This window comes from Lissotriton helveticus, chromosome 6, assembly GCF_964261635.1.
Source record: "Lissotriton helveticus chromosome 6, aLisHel1.1, whole genome shotgun sequence".
NCBI lineage: Eukaryota > Metazoa > Chordata > Amphibia > Caudata > Salamandridae > Lissotriton > Lissotriton helveticus.
In genome coordinates, this window is record NC_136067.1 from 1,073,386,570 (window position 1) to 1,073,408,756 (window position 22,187).

Below are 22,187 nucleotides of genomic sequence, written 5' to 3' on the forward strand. Positions count from 1 at the left end.
CGAGGAGACTGCTCTGCCCCATCTCGTCCCTTTGAGCCTGGCAGGCGGACCTCGGGAGGGTTGGTGCTCGACCCCCGGCGGCGGCGAGACTGCTAGGAGCCTGGGGTGCAGACGAGTGGAGTGCAAGGGCGTCCCGGTGGAAGGTGGCGGCCGCCATTTTAAGCCTGTCGCTGAGGCGGAGGTGAGGAGCTCGCTTTGCTGGGTGACGCAGCCTTGAGCCCCGACTGCAGTGGAGACCCCCGGGAGTGGCAGCACTGAAGCGTCGAGGATCGGAGGCGTCTGGGAAGGGGACCGCCCTGCGGCGCTCCAGTGGGCCTGAGAGGTGATTCCTGAGAGGGCCGGCGGGGGAGAACCCGCGCGGAGTGCTGACGCCATTTTATGCTCCCAAACCCTTGGGTAGAGGATGCCTGGTGACTGGGGCAGTCCGATGCGTCCCTGTTGGCCTTGTTGTCCTTGTTGTCCTTGGTGGCTATGAGACCTTATTTGGCCGCTTATTGGTCCTCTGTTCCCTTTTCTCTCTTTCTATCCTTCCTTCGTGCTTCTCCCTCCTTGGGCCTTTCCTCCTTCCCTTTCTCCTGACTCAGTGGGTGGCGGGATGGAGATGGGGCGGCTGCTGTCTTCTCGCTGGGACGGGCGGGGCGAGGGTCCCCCTGTGCATCTCTCCCGGTGTTGGTGGGAGTGGGGAGCGTGGGCAGATTCTAAGTGCTACATGCTATGACTGTGAATGTTCCTAGTACCCTGAAGGTCTTGACACTCAACGTCAAGGGCCTGAATTCCCCTAATAAGCGCAAGCAGGTTTGACGTTATGTCCTCCAACAACAGCTTGACATTATATTCCTTCAGGAAACTCACCTACTACAGGGAGACACACACCGCATGGCGCATCCCAAGTACCCTATTCAGTTCTGGGCATCTGCGGACACTAAAACTGCGGGGGGTAGCCATATTGTGCAGAGCTGGCTTCAGGCGGGGAGATATCAGGCCCCATAAGAGTGGGGATGGGCGCTTTCTCAAGGTTACAGTACACATGGGGCGGCGCCGACTCACCCTGTGTAACTTATAGGCACCCAATCAGTTGCAGGACCGATATCTCCAGACACTCCTACGGGAACAGATTCCATATGGTGACCCGCACATGATACTAGGAGGGGATTTCAATTTAGTTTGGGACCCAGACATGGATCGTAGCGAGGTCGCTTTCAATGATACTGGACGATGTCCTCTACGCTGCGCAAGCAGATTGCAGATTTAGGGGTAATAGATGTGTGGCGCTATCACAGCCCGGATCTGAGAGACTACTCATTCTACTCACATGCCCACAGGTCCTACTCCCGTATAGATTTCCTCTTTGTGTCGCTGGAGTTGCTACGGGATACATTGGGATCTTCCATCTCAGATATATCGCTGTCGGATCATGCCCATGTAGAGATGCTCCTCCAAGATCCGGCTGCGCGCCCCACCCGTGAGGCTCGTTGTTTTTTTCCGCCGAGCGTCCTTTGGGATGCTGAGGACGTAGATAGCATCCGAGAGGCCATCGACTCCTATTTTGCTTCTAATTATACCCCGGAGATGTCCTTTCCGGTGGTATGGGACACCTTTAAAGCCACAATCCGGGGACACATCACCTCTCTGGCAATTGCACGGAGGCGTGCAGGCTGCAAACTAGAAGCTGATCTGGCAGTGGACATTAAGAAGGCTGAGGTGCAGGATCGGGTACGCTCGTCATTGGCAAATAGGAGGAGATTAGCCAATCTCAGGGGACAGCTTCGGCTTTTACGCACCAATAAGGCGGAAAGCTCTCTGTTGGCCCTGAAACAAAAGTACTTTGAGGGTGGTGTCAAGGTAGGACGACTGCTGGCGGGGAGATTGCGGGCGCGTGCTGCTAAGGCCCACATAGCTAGTGTTCAACTGCCGGATGGGTCAAGAGAGGTCTCAGAGACGGCTAAGCAAGCCGCATTTGTGGACTACTATGCCTCTTTATATCGGAGGGAGCCCGCCTCGGCGGACGCGATCGCGGCTGCCCTGGACGACTACGAGGGGGCGACACTGTCATGTCTATGATCAGCAGTCCTCACAATTTAGATACAGTCCCTATTCCACATGACGGAGTCCAGTAGGCAAGACACATTGCTCCCAGTGCGGCCCGTCCGCATGATATATTATCACAAGCTCCGACACTCTCAATGCTTCTGGTACCACTAACCCTATTTAACAGAAACAAATCCCACATATCTAACTGTGTCCTGAGTCCTGAACAACAGTGACCCCAAATTCATGGCAGCGACCATAGCACCAGACTCCATTCAGTTTTATTTGTTGTTCTTTTCTTTAAATATATTTTTTTATATGTAAATCTATACATGACTAAGATTCTTCTTTGTTCAACTGCACAGGGATACATCTGGGCCCAAGAAGGTTGTTGGGGGTATGTTGGTAACGTGGAAAAAGGGTACGTTACCTCCTGATGTGGGGAGAGGGAGCGTCCAAAGGGGTATCACTCACAGAAAGAACGCTGATATGTTTTCACAAATGCCTCGGACAGATGCCAGCTGACGGACTGAATCACCAAATTGTTTTTGAATACTTCTGTAGTGTGAACTATGAAAAGTTTGGACCCAGTCTTGCACAGCGACAGTTGCGGCCCGTCCCCTCGGCTCACAGACTCAGAACTACGAGCCTTCCATGTCATTGTGTCTACCCCTGCCCTGTTCCGTTGTACGCCATGCCACGCCACTCTGATTATGTTCCAACGTTGGCCCCACATAGCTACCTGTCGCAGGCGTACTCGCTATTGGTGTGCAGGTCAATGGTCTAGTTCTCAACATCTCACAGCAACTCCCTGAGGGCAAGTTTGCACACACACCACACTCATCCGGTACATGTGGCACAGGCCATGTGACCACGCAAATATAATAGATCGACAACTTCTCATCCTTAGCTGGCGAACGATCCATGGGTCTCAACCCTCAACTATATGGCCGTCAGTAGCCTACCATCACCTTGGCACGGACTTCCATTTCCATTTCCATTTTTTACATTTGTATCGCGCATAATTCACCCAAAGGTCTCAGAGCGCTAGCAGGCAAAAAGGAACCTCCGGTCCATTAACCCCCGAGGAGCAAGGAGAGCTCATCTGGCTAAAAAAGCCAGGTTTTTAGCTGTTTCCGGAACTTCACCTGATCTGGCTCTAGTCTGATATGTGTGGGGAGAGAGTTTCAGGCTTCTGGAGCGGTTTTTCTGAACGCTCTGTAAACCATTTCTGACTGTGCGAACTCTGGGCACAGAAAGAAAGGCCTTGCTGGAGGATCGTAGCGTTCTGACTGGCCCGTGGGCCTTAAGCTTGTGCTCAAGATAGGAAGGTTCATGACCATTTACAGCTATATGGACTAGACAACATAGTTTAAACTTTATGCGTTTTTGTATGGATAGCCAGTGCAGGGTCTGGAGGCAGGGGGCTGATGGGGAGCGAGGGGGCAGATCAAGTACTAGCCTAGCAGCAGTATTCTGAAGGACCTGCAGTCGGTTTAGAAGTGTTGAATTGATGGCTGAGAAGAGAGCATTCCCATAGTCCATCCTGTTGACGATAAGTCCCTGAATTAAGGGCATACGGGCTGAAAGTGGAATCCACTTAAAGATCTTCCTTAAGCTGCGCATCAGACCGTAACTGGTGCCCACGGTTTTCCTGATGTGCTCAGACATGGTTAGCTTATCGTCGATGATCACGCCAAGATTCTTGACAGAGGGCTTGGGGACAGGGCAGGACCCGAGGGAATCAGGCCACCAGTCTGGCGACCAGATTTTGTCAGCTTTACCGAATAGCATAACCTCTGTCTTTCCTGCGTTCATCATGAGGTAGTTCCTGGTCATCCATTCATGTATGTCGACCATACAGTTTTTGAACCTCCTTTTAATGTCATCAGGGTTCTGATTGATGGTGATAAGGATTTGGGTATCGTCGGCATAAGATACGGTTCCAAAACCATGTGCTCTGATGACCTTCGCAAGGAGAGAGACATATAAATTAAAAAGGGTCGGGCTCAGTATGGATCCCTGTGGAACACCCTTGTCATTGTCATAGTAAATGGAGGAGTGCGAGCCTATCTGGACCCTGGACCTCCTATTGCCGAGATAACTTGTCAGCCATTGAAGTGCTGCGCCCTCGACACCGACCTCTGCAAGGCGCTCTAACAGAACGCGATGCGAGATGGTGTCGAAGGCCGCAGAAAGGTCCAGCAGGATCAATATGGCTGATTGTTTGGAATCCAGGGTCAGTCTAATGTTGTCCACGACCTCAAGCAGGGCTGTTTCAGTGCTATAGGAAGCCCTGAAGCCAGACTGGGAAGGGTCGAGGATTTTGTTGGACTCAAAATGGGTAACAAGCTGTTTATTTATTAGGGCCTCCATAATTTTTCCAAATAGTGGGAGAAGGGAGATTGGTCGGTAATTGGCAGGTTGGTCTGGGTCAGCTGTTGGCTTTTTTAAAATAGGCCTAATTACTGCTTCCTTCCAATGGTCAGGAACGGAACTGTGACATAAAGATTGATTGAGGATGTTGGTTAGGACAGGGATCAGTGCCGAGGAGATTTTAGATAGAACTTGCGGAGAGGCAGGGTCTCCCGGGGCTCCAGACTTCATTTTCAGCAAGGTTTGGCCCACCTCCTTTTCTGAGAAAGGTGAGAACTCTTTTAGCGTGACAGTATGATGGTTAGGATTATTGCCACTGTTGATTTCAGGGACCGTGATCTGATTAGTTGTCGTCATTGGGGGGAAACGTTTATGTATATCGTTAATTTTCTCGTGAAAGTAGGAGGCTACAGATTCTGCCCAGTCCTTTGTATCGGGAGGTGCCAGCTGAGATCCTGATGGATTAGTGAATTCTTTAACGATGTTAAAGAGTTCTCTTTGTGAGTTGGCTGCTAATGCAATCCTGTTACCTAGGTAAATTTTTTTTGCCTCAGCTATTTCCTTCATGTACTGCCGATGTGCAGCTTTATAGGTTTCCCTGTCCTGGACACTCTTTGTGTGACGCCATTTCCTTTCTGCCACTTCATATGCATAGAGTTACTGCCACCCCAAACTCATGTGGCCATCAGGAGCCTACCACCACATGCCACTAACTTGACTTCCACAAACTTAGCGGCACCAAACCCTAAGGGTCTCTCCGCCATTGACAACTCATGACTCAGCGACATGTGTGAGATATGCCAAGCCACACAGAAGTTCAAGTGGTCTCCACCATACACGACTCAGCGACATCTATCAGATCCGCGAAAAAGCTGATGTGCTCTCCGCCATTCAAGACTCAACGACATCTGTAAGATGCGCGTACAATGTGATGTGACACATCTGAGATCGGTGGGGTTTTGACAGGCACGTGCAGTCCGCCCACTGCTGCACACTCCGATAGCACCAATCTCTCTCTCTCTCTCTCACTTCCCACTCTTCTCTCTCTCTCTCTCTCACTCTCTTCATTCCTTTCCTTCTATCTCTCTCTCCCTTATCCCTTTCTCACTCCCTTTCTTTCCTTCCCTCTCCTTTTCTCTCTGGCTTGGTTTTCCTTCTCTTTTTTTCTCTCTCAGTCTGTTCATATGCACATTACACACGTCCTTAGTTTGTGCTTTATTTTCAAAGCTTTGTCGTCGACATCCATGGTTCCCACAGGAATCTTCCACCTTGCTGTTTCCTATTATATTTGTTGAATTTTATTTATTGCTTTATTTTTTATGCATATATTAATAAAAAAATTGAGAATAGTTTATGGTTTATGTAACTTTATAAAAAATAAAGTTTGACAAAAAAACTATAAGCCTTTTCGATTTTTTTCTTAACTGCTTTGTGACTCTTTCTTTTTCTTATTGCCTTTATTTGCTGGTATCCGCCATTGTGTTAAATTTTAGAGCACTTATTGCCGGAATACTATTAATCTCTCCAGTTTGCACCAACTTCTAAATAATGTATCAGATTAAGCTCAACTTTAGTTGCATTAAAGTGCTAATAATGAAATGCAGAGTAGCCGTTCCCATGCAAAAAGACAAGGTGCACCTTTGCGATTTATTCTAAATACTAAAATCCTGTATTGAATTGCACTGAGGTAGTCCCTGCACTTGCAGTGTACACACAAAATCAATGAAGAAATCTAATTTTATTAATAATGATTAGGAATAGTGCATCAGATGCTGCATCTTGACAGATACACTACCCAGTCCGTATATTGTTCTACACACAAACAAATGACATCACAACTTTCACAACTACAATGCAAAATTAATTCTGGCGATAACCCACGTTACCACCAAGAATTTTACACGTGCTTTCTACTAGTGTTAAGCAGGATGACTACCTGGAGCATGAAAGGAAACACAGCGAAGAGACACACCAGAACACCAGAACAGCCACAGGTGCCATAGAGTCAATGACCACAATACAGGGATACCCATGAGGGCCACAAAATTCACCGCAATAACCCCAGGACCACCAGCACCCTCCACACCAGCATCTGACAAGTGTGTCCATGTGGTCATTGTGTTAGCATGATAAGCAAATGCCCTGAAACATCACAATGTGCTGTCTTCAGCAGACGTTACCATGTCACCTCAGCGTTAGCAGTGACCCTGGACATGTAGCTACTCATGCATCCTCCTGCAAGCACAACACACGTGTGCTGGTCCGACCTAAACAAGTCAGCGCAGGGGTGTGCCTATCCGGCAAGGGAAATGGGGTATCTCCCACATGTCTGTGTGCAGGAAGTGCAGTAAGTGTGTCTCTGTGTTCTGATGTAGCCAGCCACAAGGGCCGCAGCAGACAATGTTTTAAAGTGGCATCCACCACCACCAAACGGCACTCTCATGGTGTAGTTCGAATGCCGCACGACATGTCAAAATACGCATTACAATCTCGCTTTGATCCCTAGCTCTACTCACCCATAGGGGTGAATAGATGGCACTTTACAAATACCGTATTGATTTACCTTCGCACTCCCTATACACCACCACCTAAGCACCATATACAAGTTGGACAGGTGTGACACAGCGCCCAGAGCATATGACTTCACAGCATAGCACACACAGTTTAGGCTCACAGTTTCATCCCCGACTCCAGCAGCAGCTCAATTTAACAGCATCACACTCTACGCAATACTTCACTTAATTTCCGTACCCTGCACTTTCAGACCGGTAGGAGTCAGTAGTTCAAAAGTTTTACCCCGAGTCCGTCAGCAACTCAGTTTACTCCCCCACCGCCATCAGACCCATAGGAGTAAGTACTTAGCACTTCACAAATACCGAATTGATTTGATACACGCAAATTTACCTTCTTACTCCCTCTATAACACCCCCTAAACACCACACACAAACATCAATGTTCGAAACAAAAGTTCCTCCGAGTAGTTATAACTACATGCGGACACTACTTGGACAGATGTGGCACAGCGGCCAGAGCACATGACTTCACAGCATATGACACAAAGTTTGGGATCACGCTTTCATCCCCTAGTCTGGCAGCAGCTCAGCTTATCACCAAGAAACTCTAGACAATACCTCGCATATTTTCCGTACCCCAGGACTTTTAGACCAGTATGGGTCAGTAGTTCATCCTAGTAGGTATAAACACATGCTGACACTACCTCCACAGGTGTAGTGCAGTGGCCACTGCACATGACTTCTCACTATAAGACACACAATTTAAGCTCATGCTTTAATCCCCGAGTCCCGCACCAGCTCACCTTAGCAGCATCAGACTCTACGCAATACCTTACTTAATTTCCGTAGTCTAGCACTTTCAGACCAATAGATTTGAGTAGTTCTCTTCGCACCCCCTGTATACCACACCCTAAACACCCCACAGAGGTTACAGTGCTCTTACCCTCCTCTTTCCTATGTTTTTTTGCCCTTTTTTCCCCTTACTCGCTTCAACGAAGTAACAAAATGGCGGCCAACACTTCCTAGTTCCATGAGACTCTAGACAATACCTCAAATATTTTCCGTACCACAGGACTTTCACACCAGTACGGGTCAGTAGTTCATCCTAGTAGGTATTACCACATGCTAACACTAGTTCCACAACTGTACTGCAGCGACCAGGGCACATGACTTCACAGCATAAGACACACAGATGGGCTCACGCTTTAATCCCCGAGTTGCGCACCAGCTCACCTTAGCAATATCACACACTAGGCAATACCTCACTTAATTTCCGTAGCCCAGCACTTTCACACCGGTAGGGGTGAATACTTCGCTTCGCACCCCCGCAATAGCACACCCTAAACACCCCACAAAGGTTACAGTACTCCCACCCTCCTCTTTCCAACTTTTTTCCCTTTACTCGCTACAACGGAATCACAGAATGGCAGCCAACACTTCCTAGTTGCAACCGCTCGCAGCCAATCAGCAGCAAGCTCGTGCCTGTAACGCCTCAGCCAATCAGATGACAGAATTCCTAAATATCGATATCTGTAAATGTCGATATTTCTCAAAAACTACTGAAAGGATTTACACCAAATAAACTAAATAAACAAAAGCATGCTATCTAGACCAAAACCATTCTCTCTGCCAAATTTGGGGTAATTCCGTTCACCTGTTCGACCTGTAGCCTTTTCTAAAGCTTCCTAAGGAAATTAACATGGAGAAAACACATTTTTAGACCCATTTTTTCTCAGCCCCCACTTAATGAATCACCCCCAAACATTCAACATAGGAGCTGATCTCAACAAAGAATTCGTTTTGAAACTTTCGCAAAGATTTGTCAATCGGCGCCAAAGTTATTGGGAATAGAATGTTGCTCACAACTGTCACTTGTTTTCCCACCAGTGTTGAAAAAGGCGTTTTTGCCGAAACATATTTGCATGGCTGCAAATAAAGAGCTTTCCCGCTGAGTGCTCCAGTCCCGCTTGTACTTTTGTTTCAAATAAATGTGCGTGGTGGCCACTCATCGTGCAAGGAGACACCTGTCCTAAAATAGTGTTCGACTGCTTCCAAGTGGCTTTGATTTTGGATTTAATTAATGCAATCTGAACCACTGCAATTTGAATGGATGACACGCCCACCAACAGAGAAGTTGTAGCATTAATAAATGTTTTAATTGTTGGTTACGAAACCTGCACCTACGAGGATGTGTGTTAATTCACCATGTGACATTGGCGGCTGTACGAGGGAAACAACCTTGCACAGTTAAAGACAGAAACTGTTATTGCGGTGTTAAGAGCACTGCAATTGAAACCTAACAGCAGATGAATATTATATGTGCTGTGTGCCTTAGATTCACTGTGCTTTAAAGCAACTACTACACCGATACATATAGGCTACACAGCACTACTTAAGAAACCATTGAATCTGGCAACAACACACACTGTGATGGTGGATGAGAATAATATTATATTTTTCCCCCTCCTGTGCTCATGACTAGGTCAGCTCGTCATGAGCCATGGCGCTCCGGTGCTCATGACGAGCTGAGCTCTTCATGACCGCGCCGGTTACATGGAACGCTCGCATGCTGGGCTGATTCCCCTGCTGTGCTGAGCGTTCCATTGGAACGGGTGTGGTCATGACGAGCTCAGTTCGTCATGAGCACCGGAGCGCCGTGGCTCATGACGAGCTGACCTCGTCATGAGCACTGGGGCGCTGTGCACGCCCCCCGCCCCCAGCACAGCGGGGGGAAACAGCCAGGCAGTGAAGTGGTTAAGGAACGCAAAGTCCCCCACCACTAGCTATGGTGGCCAATGAGAATGAGCAAGGACTCATTTAAAAAAACTTACAACTGTTACATGCTTCCAGTATGGAAAAAGGCAGTTTTGTTGAAATATTTTTACCTGGTTACGAATAAAGAGCTTTCCGTCTGAGTGCTCCAGTCCCGCTTGGACCTTTGTTTAATTGAATTTGCGTGATGATTAGTAATTATGCAAGGAGGCACCCGTCCTGAAATAGTGTTCAACTGCTTTCAAGTGGCTTTGTTGTTGTACATATATCTATGTGCACGTTTACCAAATGTATGGTTTTACCATGCATGCCTTTGGAAATGTAAATATTAAGCAGGTAAGTATAAACCCTTTTTATATACACAGAAAGGGTTTATACTTACCTGTAAAATACTTACATTTGTATGGTAAAGGCATGCATGGTGAAAACTTACATTGTAATGGCAATGCATGGTAGTGACACTTTTGTTTTTATACCGGTTTTGTAATGGCACGCGTGATAACAGCACTTGTTGCATCATCATAAATCCATTCTATTCTCTTGCAATGAAGACATGCATCCATCGCAGTTTGGTTACTGACTTCTGTGTAACGTAATGTTGAATAGTGAGGAATTCACTTTACATGAGTGTCCGCAAGGTCATGTGACATAATTTCCTGTGGTAACAAGGGTAAATGATACGTGTGATGTCACGTCCTGTGATGTCATAAAGGTTGAAAGGACATGTGGTGTCACTTCCGTTACCCGTGGTATTTTGGTGAATCGATGTCCATGCTTGGGTGACCAGAGTTACTATTCCTACTCCAATCCACACCACATTAGGGTAGGTGTAGGACTCTGGAGGTGTTACATTCACCATTGACACTCCAGTGTAACCAACAGTATAAAAAATGTAGGACTTTTAAAGGAGTATATAGAACATTCCACCACCTAATATTTTAGTGTATAATATGTAAATACCCAAAATAAAAAAATTACTTCATATTATATATAAAATCCATATTTGGGGCTTATTATGATGTCAGTCGGAATTGCCTCAGACCGACACCGTCTCAGCCTCGGGAGCAACCGACCTCTGGTCAGCCGTTCTGACCACCTGATTACGCTGCGACCGAACACTGTTTGGTCAGATACTCACACTTCTCTATGGCAGCTTGTGTTACGGCCATAAACCGCCCATAATATAGGCTCCCATAAATAAATGGGTGTGTGTGTAAAACCCTGCACCCTGTGGCAGGCATCCCATAGTGCCTGCCACACAGGGCATGGATTTACAGGGGGCACACTATGTACCCTCTTGGCCACCTACCTTGAGCCACAGAGGAAAGGGGGCCTCCAAATTCACTTTCCGACAGCCTTTTTGTGTCAGAAAAGCCGGCACAGAAAGGTTGTGGGAAACCAACAACGGAATCCTGATGGCAGAAACGCCGTCCATAGGGGATTACAGTGCGGTTCCGACTGGCCAGAAGACTCCGAGAGAGAGTCCGAACTGCCTTGGATGGACCGGCCAGTTCGCGCTCCAACTGCCGACATCGTAATTCGGCAGTCTGACTTCAAGCCGAGTGTCGGTCTGAAAGCCTCCAACTGCGGTCAGAAAGCTTCTGACTAGCGGTCTGAGGTTTCCCGAACGACATCGTAATTGGCCCCATAGAAGTTACAGAATATAATTATACATAGTAAAATCTGAAAAAAAAGAATCTAAATTTAAATAAAATTTAGTACAAATACATGAAATACTCAAAAACCATAATAAATATATTTTGTAAAAAAATATAACTTTAACAAAACAAAAATTGTAGTTAAAGGTATTTTTCAAACATTATTATTTAAAAACACTTAATCCTAAATTAATAAATAAAACAAATATAGTAAGTTGTATTGCCAACATTTACATACATACATTTTTATATACATTTAACAATTAATTTAAAAAATACTATCATTTTATTTCTTTTCCACCCAATTCCCTACAAAACCAACAACCAACTACTACAATGTGCATTACTAACAAAAAGGTAAAGGCCTAAATATACTCCAATTCTTGTTTAGAAAAATGATACTACAATTGCAAAACAAATCAATTGGCCAAATTATTCATCAATTGCATTATTAATTAAAAATAATTAGCATTATAACAACATTTCTTGTACTTTATTTAACTTCTCACCTTATTTCCCTACAAAGCCAACAACCCACTACTAAAATATAAATTACCAACAAAAATAAATAGAAACATTTCAATGTACTGTAAAATGTTATCAATAAAAAATGAATCCATCATTTAAAAAATAAAACCATCCGGCCATGCTCCTGTGACAACAATCTAAGTATATTATTGGCATCATTAGGGTTTGCCTTCCCGCCTTGTTTGTTACTTGCCCCATCCCACATTGTTTGGTGCTTGCCGTCCCATCCCATGTTGTTTGTTGCTTACCCTGATCAACTATCCCTCTGTCCCACCATCAAAAAAGCAACAAAAATGAAATGCTTTGACGCAGCCTGCGCTGGGCACGGCCTAGCACTTTTTTTCTAACTTACAGTCATGCTGCACAGCAGCCACACTGCTGTTCATTGTCGAAAAGACATTGGCAAAGCTGCTACCTCTCATAGTCTCTTAGATGAGATCTATTTGCTTTGTGAATGTAGGTCAAAAGTAATTGTCTTCCTATGTTAAAAAAGCAACACTGATCTATATTGTTTGCTGATCAGTCATGTAACCTCACAATGCCCTTACAGGAGGGTGCATTCTATCTCAGCAAAGCCCTATGCACAAGTGTGTGTGTCTGTGTGTGTTGGTGTGTGGGGGTGCGTTTGTGGGTGTGTGTGTGTGTGTGTAAGATCTTAGCTGCAGAATGTATGCTGACTGTCAGAATTGTATTGAACTCACACTGTTAATCGTGAGTGCTGCTACCAATCTCTAGAGAGTGAGGCTCTCACTTCTCTAGTCACAGTTGCACATTAGCATCACAAATTGTGTTCAGTGCTTCTACACTGGTATCAATTGTGAAAATGTAAGTCAGTAGATAAAAACTTGAAATGTAAATATACTGTTAGGGTTACACATTGCACCAACCAATAAACCTCACTGTAAATTGATAATCCACATTTCATTGCGTTCCTATTCTAAGAACTACTTTTTGACCAAGCGCAAGACCAAGACCTGGACCATGTGTTGAAAGCACTTTTGGAATCTAGGCAAAGCCACTGCACTCACCTAATTATTTAGCACCCAGAAATAGCAGCTTAGGTATTAGAAAACAAATTGAATGGGTATACTTCCTCTGATATGCGTGCCACATTCCAACAAACTGCTATTCCTATTATATTTGATCTTGCACAGACAATTGACAGATTTTGTTTTGTGATAAGTTTGTTTGCCAAGAGAAAGCAAATCACGCACGGTGCCATATTTTAATTACTGTTTAAATTATATGATGTCACATTGAGGTACTTCAGTTTCAAAATGAAGATACACATGGTAGCAATCACATGGTACTTTTCCCAGCCAGGCTCTTATTTTTACAAGCACGGAGTAAGTTGATCAGATGAAGACATATGTCTGGTCAAACAGCTCACAATACGTAGGAGAATCAAACCAGATTGAACTGCCAGCTTCGGTGACCAGGGAAGGCTAAACAATGTGGTGATGCTTTCTTGGCAGAAGAAGCAAAATAACTTTAAAAAGCTTCAAACATCAGTACATCTATGTGTGTTCAGATTGTTGTCTACGGAGATGAAAAACCTACAGCAGGGGAGACATCACTGTACAACATGTTGTTACATATTGTGTAAACAAAAAATGGATAGCAGTGGGAGGGAAAATCTAGGAAAAAATAGACCGCACATAGAGTCTAGGGAAAGGTTAAATCACAGCTAAGAGAAAATAGCGCAACACCTGCCTATGTTCTGGAAGTGCTGATGTTAAAATGTAGAGATGCATGTGGACTGGTGTTTCACTATCATACTTCCAATAATGGCAGAATAGGTAAAGCAATGGATCTTATTTTTTGAGGCAGTAATCTGGAATCTTAGACTTATTTACCAAAATATGAGCCGCCCTCAAGTCAAATGGATGCTTTAAAACGTAACAATAAAATATTCTTGAAAATTCACAGATGCACCTCTCATTTCCTACTGAATGCTCAATTCACCTAGATAGACATTTACTTAGGATGCTGGGTATTATCCCCTTGACCGCGGCGACAATTCCACCACGGTGCTGGGGTTTTAATGAGTGTGCGTGGTTCGGATGGCTGGGGGCTATCCTCCGCACACGCCCACCGTGACGCTTGACGGCCCTCTGCTGTCATGTGCACATAAGGGGTTAAACCTAACAATTGTGGCAATGTTCACAGAATGCAAAAGTATATTTTTAAGAGTCAATTCTTCGACATTTAGCACCGCAAAAGATTATAGCAGTGTCAAAAATCCCAGATTCAAAAATTTTGACATTTTTAAGGTTTTATAGAAAATCCAACAAATTTATGTTTCATTTTTTTAAATTGGTTTTCAATTCAAATTTCAGCATATAAAATTAAGACACATTCTGTACTTATCTCTGTGTATCCCATCAAGTGGATTGGCTATGATAAGGAAACGATGAAACAATAAACATCCAACTTAACAATTTGAAACAGATAACTTTTAAAATCGAAAGTAGTGTAGGAATTCATGGATACAACTTTTCTGTAGAGGCATTTCTGAAATTGTGCCCATTTGGGGATTTTATGACTTTTTTAAAATCTATTTGCAGTTTAGTTTCACTGCCAAATGGGAAAAAACCTTAGAAGTTGAAGTTGTTACATTGAAATAATTGTCTAATAGCCCTGAAGAATACCCACCCAACCGAGTATACCCAGGGAATAACTGACACAAAATCAAAGTGACTTATGTGCTCAATACCCTTTGTTCTGTCCTTTTTTAGGGCTCGGCCTCCGCCCACGAAGGGGGTGGAGCTTCGAGCTCCTAATGCTAAAGAAGAAAGAAAGGATCTCTAGGGGTCTGAACAGACACATTCCTTAGTGTATTTTGTCATCTGCCTAGTGATTCGTCTTCGCTGTGCTGTGTATGTATTAGCGTTGCCGTGATAGGATGTAAGTAATTTACGCGTGCCCGATGTGGCATATTGTGTGCGAGAACGAGCACGGCAGAGTGATTAATCTTAATTACGAGCTGTCAGAGTGCCCGTGTAATGCAATCCAGATGGTGCGCGCGCGTACACCATTGCATGCAACAGAACAGTGACACGGTAATCTTGCCCTTTATCTTTGGCCCCCCCCCCTCACTTCCTCCTTTTCAAATTCCTTTCGAGCTGAGCGGAGCCTGCGACTACGGACTGCGAGCCTGAGCTGCTCCTCCCGGCCCCAGCCCATCCTCTCCTGTGAACTCTGCAGTCTGCAGATTGCACCGGCGGCCGTCCCCAGCAACTTTAAAGGTGAGTGTTGTGTCCTCATGTAACGTAACTGGTGCTCTGTAAAGCGCTGTGATACCCGATTCGGGTCAAGTTTGCGCTATATAAAACTCGGCAAAAAAAAAACGGACCTCAGTGATTTCTTGTTTATATTGAAATACACAGTGTTCAGCGCTGGGTTTTCTCAGATGCACTGGGATCCTTTCCAGCCGTTTGCTCTTTCATTTCTCGGGCCTCCTCCCGCCTCACACATCGGTCCTTTGTGACCTCTGACCTAAGAAGCCCTCCAAAGATAGATGTGTGGAGATCGTCTCCTTCCAGAGCCTGATTTACCTCTGCTGCTAATTAACCGTAGAGCAATGTCCCTCAGCCATCCATTGAGAGATAAGCTTTGGCCGGTGAAAGGGATAATCTTGCACGTCCTCTTATTAAAGACTGCCCAGCTTATGTCCAATTTATTACACACGAAATACCTTCCAGCACCGGGAGGTAGGCACTGCGCAGGCCACCGAGGCCACGGTGAGAGGCATAACCCGCCCCCTATTTCGACTGACAGTTGTGTTGGCAAGTTCAGGTCTCTCAATTGCACCCTGAAGAGTAGGCCCTCCAGCTGGACACCACGAGGACCAGGAGGCACCGATCCTGTAGGGCTGCCCTGCCTATCATTCGTCTAAGGTCGATAACATGACGCTCGTTGAGATGGGTAACAAGAAACTCCATTGCACAGCGCCAAGATAAATAATGTAATACTTGGGGCAGCCTCCGACATGGCCGGAAGGCGGAAGGGTTGCTAGCGGCCTCCGTAGTAAAAAAGCACAAGACAAATTCAAGACTAGGCAGCCTTGGTGTTGGGCTTGCGGATATTTAAATGCAACAGCCCCTAGTTTCTCAGTAGCGCTTTGGGTACTCTCTTGCAAATGAAACTCTCGGTGGAGTTAAACAAGAGGGAGACATGCTACTGTTGAAAGAATAATAAGCTTTTCAGTTCAAGAACTTACATTAAAGGATACGAAGTTCCCTTTCTTTGAGAACGGGATAAAGCATAGGGCCCGCGATTGAATTTAGACCTAAAAAATGGAGGGCATTCAATTAACTGTGGCCTTGTTTATCTAAGTGGCGCTTTATACCGATAGCCGGGTTTCAAGCACTTTATAAGGGAGTAATCCTTTCTCTCGTTACTCACCCCCGGTGCTAATTACGGAGAGGCTTGTGACGGTGCCACACATTTCCGATTACACGGGATACGGAGGCGGAGAGTAGGCCGCACAAATGGGTTTTGAAAACCACAAGATGCTCCCCGCATGCCGCTTTTATAGCGGAGAGGAGGTGGCCTAACGGCTAGGGCGCTCGACCTCGGACCGAGAGGACCCGGGTTCGAGTCTCGGTCACACAACCCTAAGCAGAAATTGAGGGAAACGACAGAAATGGGGGGAAACGATCCAATTTTGCGTTCTTTCGCGTTCCACTTTCTTCGTATTGCGCACATGCTTACTGTCTCACGGGCTGCCTGATAAGATAATTGTTTTGCACAGGGGAACGACTTTGCTTTTAGGAGGCCTCTGCGATTCTGTATCTCAGCAAAAGAGTAACCCTTACCTCACACCATGTACAAAAAGTGCCACTGGTGATTCTGAAGAGGCAGAAATACTTGGCTGGTACCTCAGAAGTGGCTTAAAACCCTTGTGGAATGTTCGACTTCTCATAGTATTCTATGCAAGTGTAGTGCTGGTTATCTATACCCGTGACCGTGTAAGTGGAGCATCATTTACACATATGCTGGACAGTACGAATGTCCATACATTAAGGCTGAATCTTCGCAATGGTGCAGAGTAGTGAGTGCAGAGTGCAGAGTGCAGAGTAGTGAGTGCAGAGTGCAGAGTAGTGAGTGCAGAGTAGTGAGTGCAGAGTGCAGAGTAGTGAGTGTTGAGTAGTGAGTGCAGAGTGCAGAGTGCAGAGTAGTGAGTGCAGAGTGCAGAGTGCAGAGTAGTGAGTGCAGAGTGCAGAGTGCAGAGTAGTGAGTGCAGAGTAGTGAGTGCAGAGTGCAGAGTAGTGAGTGCAGAGTGCAGAGTGCAGAGTAGTGAGTGCAGAGTGCAGAGTGCAGAGTAGTGAGTGCAGAGTGCAGAGTGCAGAGTAGTGAGTGCAGAGTAGTGAGTGCAGAGTAGTGAGTGCAGAGTAGTGAGTGCAGAGTGCAGAGTAGTGAGTGCAGAGTGCAGAGTGCAGAGTAGTGAGTGCAGAGTGCAGAGTAGTGAGTGCAGAGTGCAGAGTAGTGAGTGCAGAGTGCAGAGTGCAGAGTAGTGAGTGCAGAGTGCAGAGTAGTGAGTGCAGAGTGCAGAGTAGTGAGTCAGAGTGCAGAGTAGTGAGTGCAGAGTGCAGAGTAGTGAGTGCACAGAGCAGTGAGTGCGCAGAGCAGTGAGTGCGCAGAGCAGTGAGTGCGCAGAGCAGTGAGTGCGCAGAGCAGTGAGTGCTGTTATTTATGATTTAAGGAAAAAAAAAAGAAATGTCATGAGCAATGCCAATAGCTCTACTTTTAATGATGCCGAGACCATTGCATTGTAAATGCTTGTTTCCATTAATCATTGGCTTGCTAACTGCACGTAGATATTTATTTGTGTCCACAATTCTGCCCAGCAGGACTACTTCAAGAGCACATGTTTTTAGTTAAATGAAAAGGCACACCAAACTTAGGGATGTGCCGAAAGGTAAGCAGGCTGCAATGTTTTGCCCTTGTGGTAGACTTAGTCACCTCTTGAAGTGGAAAAGTTTATTATTGTCACCTGTGCAACCCCCATAGCTGGGCCAAGTTAAAAGTTAAAAAGGCATTTGCAAAGATTTTCTGCCGCAATAGAAGTCTCCTGCAAAAAAGCATGTCTTTAATATTTTCTGTACAAAACCTACATTTTTCCACATTTTTACCTGACAAATGATTTAAAACTCCTCAAAGTTTATCAAGTTGACAAGGTTTACAAAACAAATTACAAAGTTAGCATCTATTGCCCCACCTAAAGTGGTACTGTACTTGCCTGCTGGACTTCTCACCATCACAAACAAGTTCGATCACATCATTGTGATTTGTAATCTCCATTGCCTCCTCATAATAGTAGTATCTAGTCAAGCGACGTTGCCTACCTATTCAGGTCATAAACAACAACTTTCATTTATAGCTGGGAGAACTACACATCTCAAAATGTTAATTCAATATTCCTACTCATGTGCTAAACAAGAATGCTAAAAAAAAAAATATGAGCGTGAATGTACAAAATACAGAAACTTATTATTGAAAGTACTCTGGGACAGGTCACTAAGAACCAATGTCAGTATTACAGTGAATTTAAACAATTATTTGAAGAAGCTAATCAGAATACATTATAAGCTTAATAAGTACCATGGAATGACACACTTTTCATTGCCTTTTTTCAGAAGCTCTCAAAAAAGCAAGGCTGAGTGAATGATCAATCTGAGACAGACCGTTTGGAATTTGGAAGATGTTCTGGACAGCAAGCAACCGACAACATTGTATTTGCACTTTTTGTACTTTAAATGTAAATTCACTTTGTAGAATGGAGATATTTAAGCAGACTTTTGAATCTGTGAAAATGGAACAGCTGGATAGGAAATTATCACATACAATGTATGTGCCTTTTTGCCGTTTGCCTTCTGTACTTTTTGAGATGTAAAACTTTGCATTTAAACCCTTTATTTTTTTTTAAAACCTGCAACATTATGAATGTTTGTTTTTGGGCTTTGACAATATATCATTTTACTACTAAACCAATGAAACAATGAAATGTAGTTATGCTAAGAAATCTTATTGTTTTAATATTTACTGAACATGATGAGTGATATTTGAAAATCTATCTTGGATGGTATCCATTTTATGTCAGTACGTTTCAGATCTGTTGCTTCTTTCAACACGCTGCACAAAGTGATCATCATCAAATTGTTTTGTAATCAGACAGCTACAGCACATTGAAAAGACCAGCATTGACAAAGTCAGTAGGCCTGGCTTTGGCAGGCTGGTGCGATGGCTAAATTATTTTCATTTTTTGTTGCAAGCATATGTCACAAACAGAAAAAGAAAATCTTCTCCCACCTAAACGTGGGTTCTATATGCATCCAATCAAACTTTTATATTTAAAAACATTCACTAATGTGACTGTTTTATTATTGTTGTTTTTCAGTTGTGCCGCCATGTTATCTTGAAGGAGACAAAAATACATGACTACCTAACCAAGCGCTCAAATCAATATCACTTAGAATATCAACCACCTAACTTAAGTTGATATAAATATATAAAACAAAATCTACGCTTTGAACCAGCTTTTTCGGTCAAAAGAAAGTAACAATTTTACGTGGATTGACCAATGTGCACAGGCTTTGCGCAGTCACTGAAAGTGAAGGGAGGCAATTGGTAAAGTGGGCTGACCCACTGCCTTTTGCTGTATTTTGTGGTGGGCAGAAACAAAATGTGAATGACAATGAAAGATGGAGAAGCCCACAGACCAAAAGCCTCTCTGCATTTATATTATGCGTGATTTGTTTGCTGTCTCAGGTCCAAAAAAGCATTGAGTAGTATCTTTGATAAGAAATCTGAGTAGGAGCATGCACTGAAACTATTAAATAAAGTGGTTGTCACCTTTCTCACAATAGTCACACTTATGTACAACAGAGTGGTGGGTGATAAGGAACCCCTATAACCATAAGGTATTGTATATTAGTTGTTTAAAGGATAAGCGGCCAATCATTCAGGGTGAGAATATGGAGACGCCTCTAGCAAATGAACTCAACACCGTTAAGGGTAGATGGGAAGCCAGAATAGTGCCACTCCACTATCAGTACTGCGTATGTTCAGCGAGCTCTTAGTCCAGATCTTTTTTGCAGCCTTTTCTCTTTGCTACCAATAAAGGCATGTTATTGCAGTAAAATAGCCTCAAGCGCTCCCTTTCTGACAGATGTTTGCTGTGTTTTTGGTAATCATCAAAACCTGACGCAATTTGTGCTGATTGTCCACTTAGGTGCAATTGAAGTCAGATGTAAATACTCTAAACATCTACAAAACACAGTTGAGTAATCTGCAGCGGAGGAAGGAGTGCTCATTCTGTGTTAATTTATAGTAGCCTAATCGGACTGCCTGAGTGAGTGATGGACTGGGAGCTGAAAAGCTCATATGTTTATGTCAGCCAAATGTTGTTTGTTTGTGAGTGTAGAACCCTAGGCACTAGGATCAGCCTCGTTTTTGAATAGGTGCAATAGAACAGTAGCCCTTCTATCACTGCACCACCACCTTGTTTTTATCTTTACCCCATCCCCAACACAATAAAACCAATATCGACAGATGGAGACAATTTTAATGACACTGTACTCTCACCCTCACTTTCTCTAATCACTACTGTAAATACCAGTCAGTCTTCCTGCAGGTGGAGGAAAGCATAACCAAGACCCTATGATGATGCTGTTCACATAACCATATTTGCGGAGAAATAAAATATACCACACCCACGTTTTTTTTGTGAATGAGGGTTTTTAAGGCGACAAGAACCCCTGACCCTGATAACATACAGGACAAGTGATTCATTCCCCTTTGATTACACCTACTACAAACGTAAACATTATTTGATTCATAAAGTTTGAAAATAAATTGAAAGCATATGCTATTTCTTTTCTTGGCTGTGTATTTGTAAGCATTGTGTTGGTGGTATTCATTTGGTGTTACAGTTAACAAGTACTCCCAATCACCAAATGGTGCAGAGAGATCGCATGTCGCAGCTCACTGTCAGCCAGCATCACTTTTTGTTTACTGCAGAGCCTATTGGTATACTTGCTGCAAGATCCTAATGAGGAAGATTTGTTATATATTGAAATGTGATTTGCCAAAGTCACAAGCAAGGCCAGCATGCTTGTCAGTGTCATCAATTCTTTACACTCTGCAGAGGCACGCTGTCCTCTCTGCACCCTTACAACAATCCCAGACCCCCTGGAGAAGAAAAATGCATTGAAACAAATCACAAAGACGTGCCAAAAGGATTGCCACTCAGTAGCACTTGCCCTGCGATATTCTTTATGCAGTCCAGTAGATGCCGATGCATATTGTACTACCTGCAGTCACTCATCCGAGAAGTCGCTCAGGGGTGGTAGCTCTTCCATATGTAAACCTGATACTATAAAAACTTCCAATGATTGGAGGCCCAGACAGTGGTGACTTATATGACCTGGTATGATTAATACAGTCGTGCCCCTACTGCTGTAAGCCACAAACTGAATTTTCTGCATAATTAGCTTCTTTGTTTTAAAGGGTTAAGTCCAGCAGGAACGTATGCAGCTCCAGTGTATATAAATGGTTGTAAGAAGTAGAAAGCTAGCTGATAAGTAGATTTAGCACTAACAAACAAATACAGTTTGTTGAAAGATAATGTTTTTATTTACTTCAGCATATGTAGATTCAGAAATAGCTGTGAAGAGATTATTTGCCTATATAGTTTGTAATGTAGTAATGCATTTCCACTAGTTGAAGGTTAAATAAAAAAGAGCTCATTCTCTTTATGTCTTTGTACAAAGGTTTCAGCGATTCATTTCATAATCGTACACACTGATAAACTTTGAATGTAATCTCTTCTCTAGATTAAAGCTCAGTCCACTATTCAACATGTAATTTGTGTCTCTTGTTTTTATGAAAAGAGAGCATGTGTTTGAAACCGGTATCTTTCATATTAGTAATATACCAGTACTAATCCAAACCAGCTGTGTAGTTTTCATCGAAAAAACATTGGAAAATATTCAATTGAATGTTTTGTTCCAGATGTATTGATTGTATACTGCTATAGTCCACAACTAGGTGTGTGCAATGTAGAGAAGGTCCCTGCATATTCAGGTATACTATTTTGCAGTATTTGTGGAAGGCACCAGGAGAGTTGTGAGAAATGGGAAATAAGTACTAAAAAAATGAATGGGGTTGAGGGGTAATTAAGGATATGTTTGGGAGTGGCATTCTATTACATAACACACACCCAAAAAAGAATAAGACCATTGCAATTCACAAAGTAAACTTTTAAAGTTATTACATGCCTAATAGTGTCACAACAGGACTAATTGCA

General features: G+C 44.0%; 1 protein-coding gene across 4 annotated transcripts in view; it reads left to right on the top strand.

Annotated features, from left to right (window-relative positions):
• SMOC2 (SPARC related modular calcium binding 2) overlaps positions 1-21,745 on the top strand; it is a 1,417,970-nt gene extending 1,396,225 nt beyond the window's left edge. For all 4 annotated transcript variants that reach the window (XM_078648722.1, XM_078648720.1, XM_078648721.1 and 1 more), the window contains one exon: positions 18,517-21,745. In XM_078648722.1, the coding sequence (XP_078504848.1) occupies positions 18,517-18,548 (32 nt within the window). In that variant the 3' untranslated portion in view covers positions 18,549-21,745. The remainder of the gene's footprint in view (positions 1-18,516) is intronic.
• Positions 21,746-22,187: the final 442 nt, after the last annotated feature.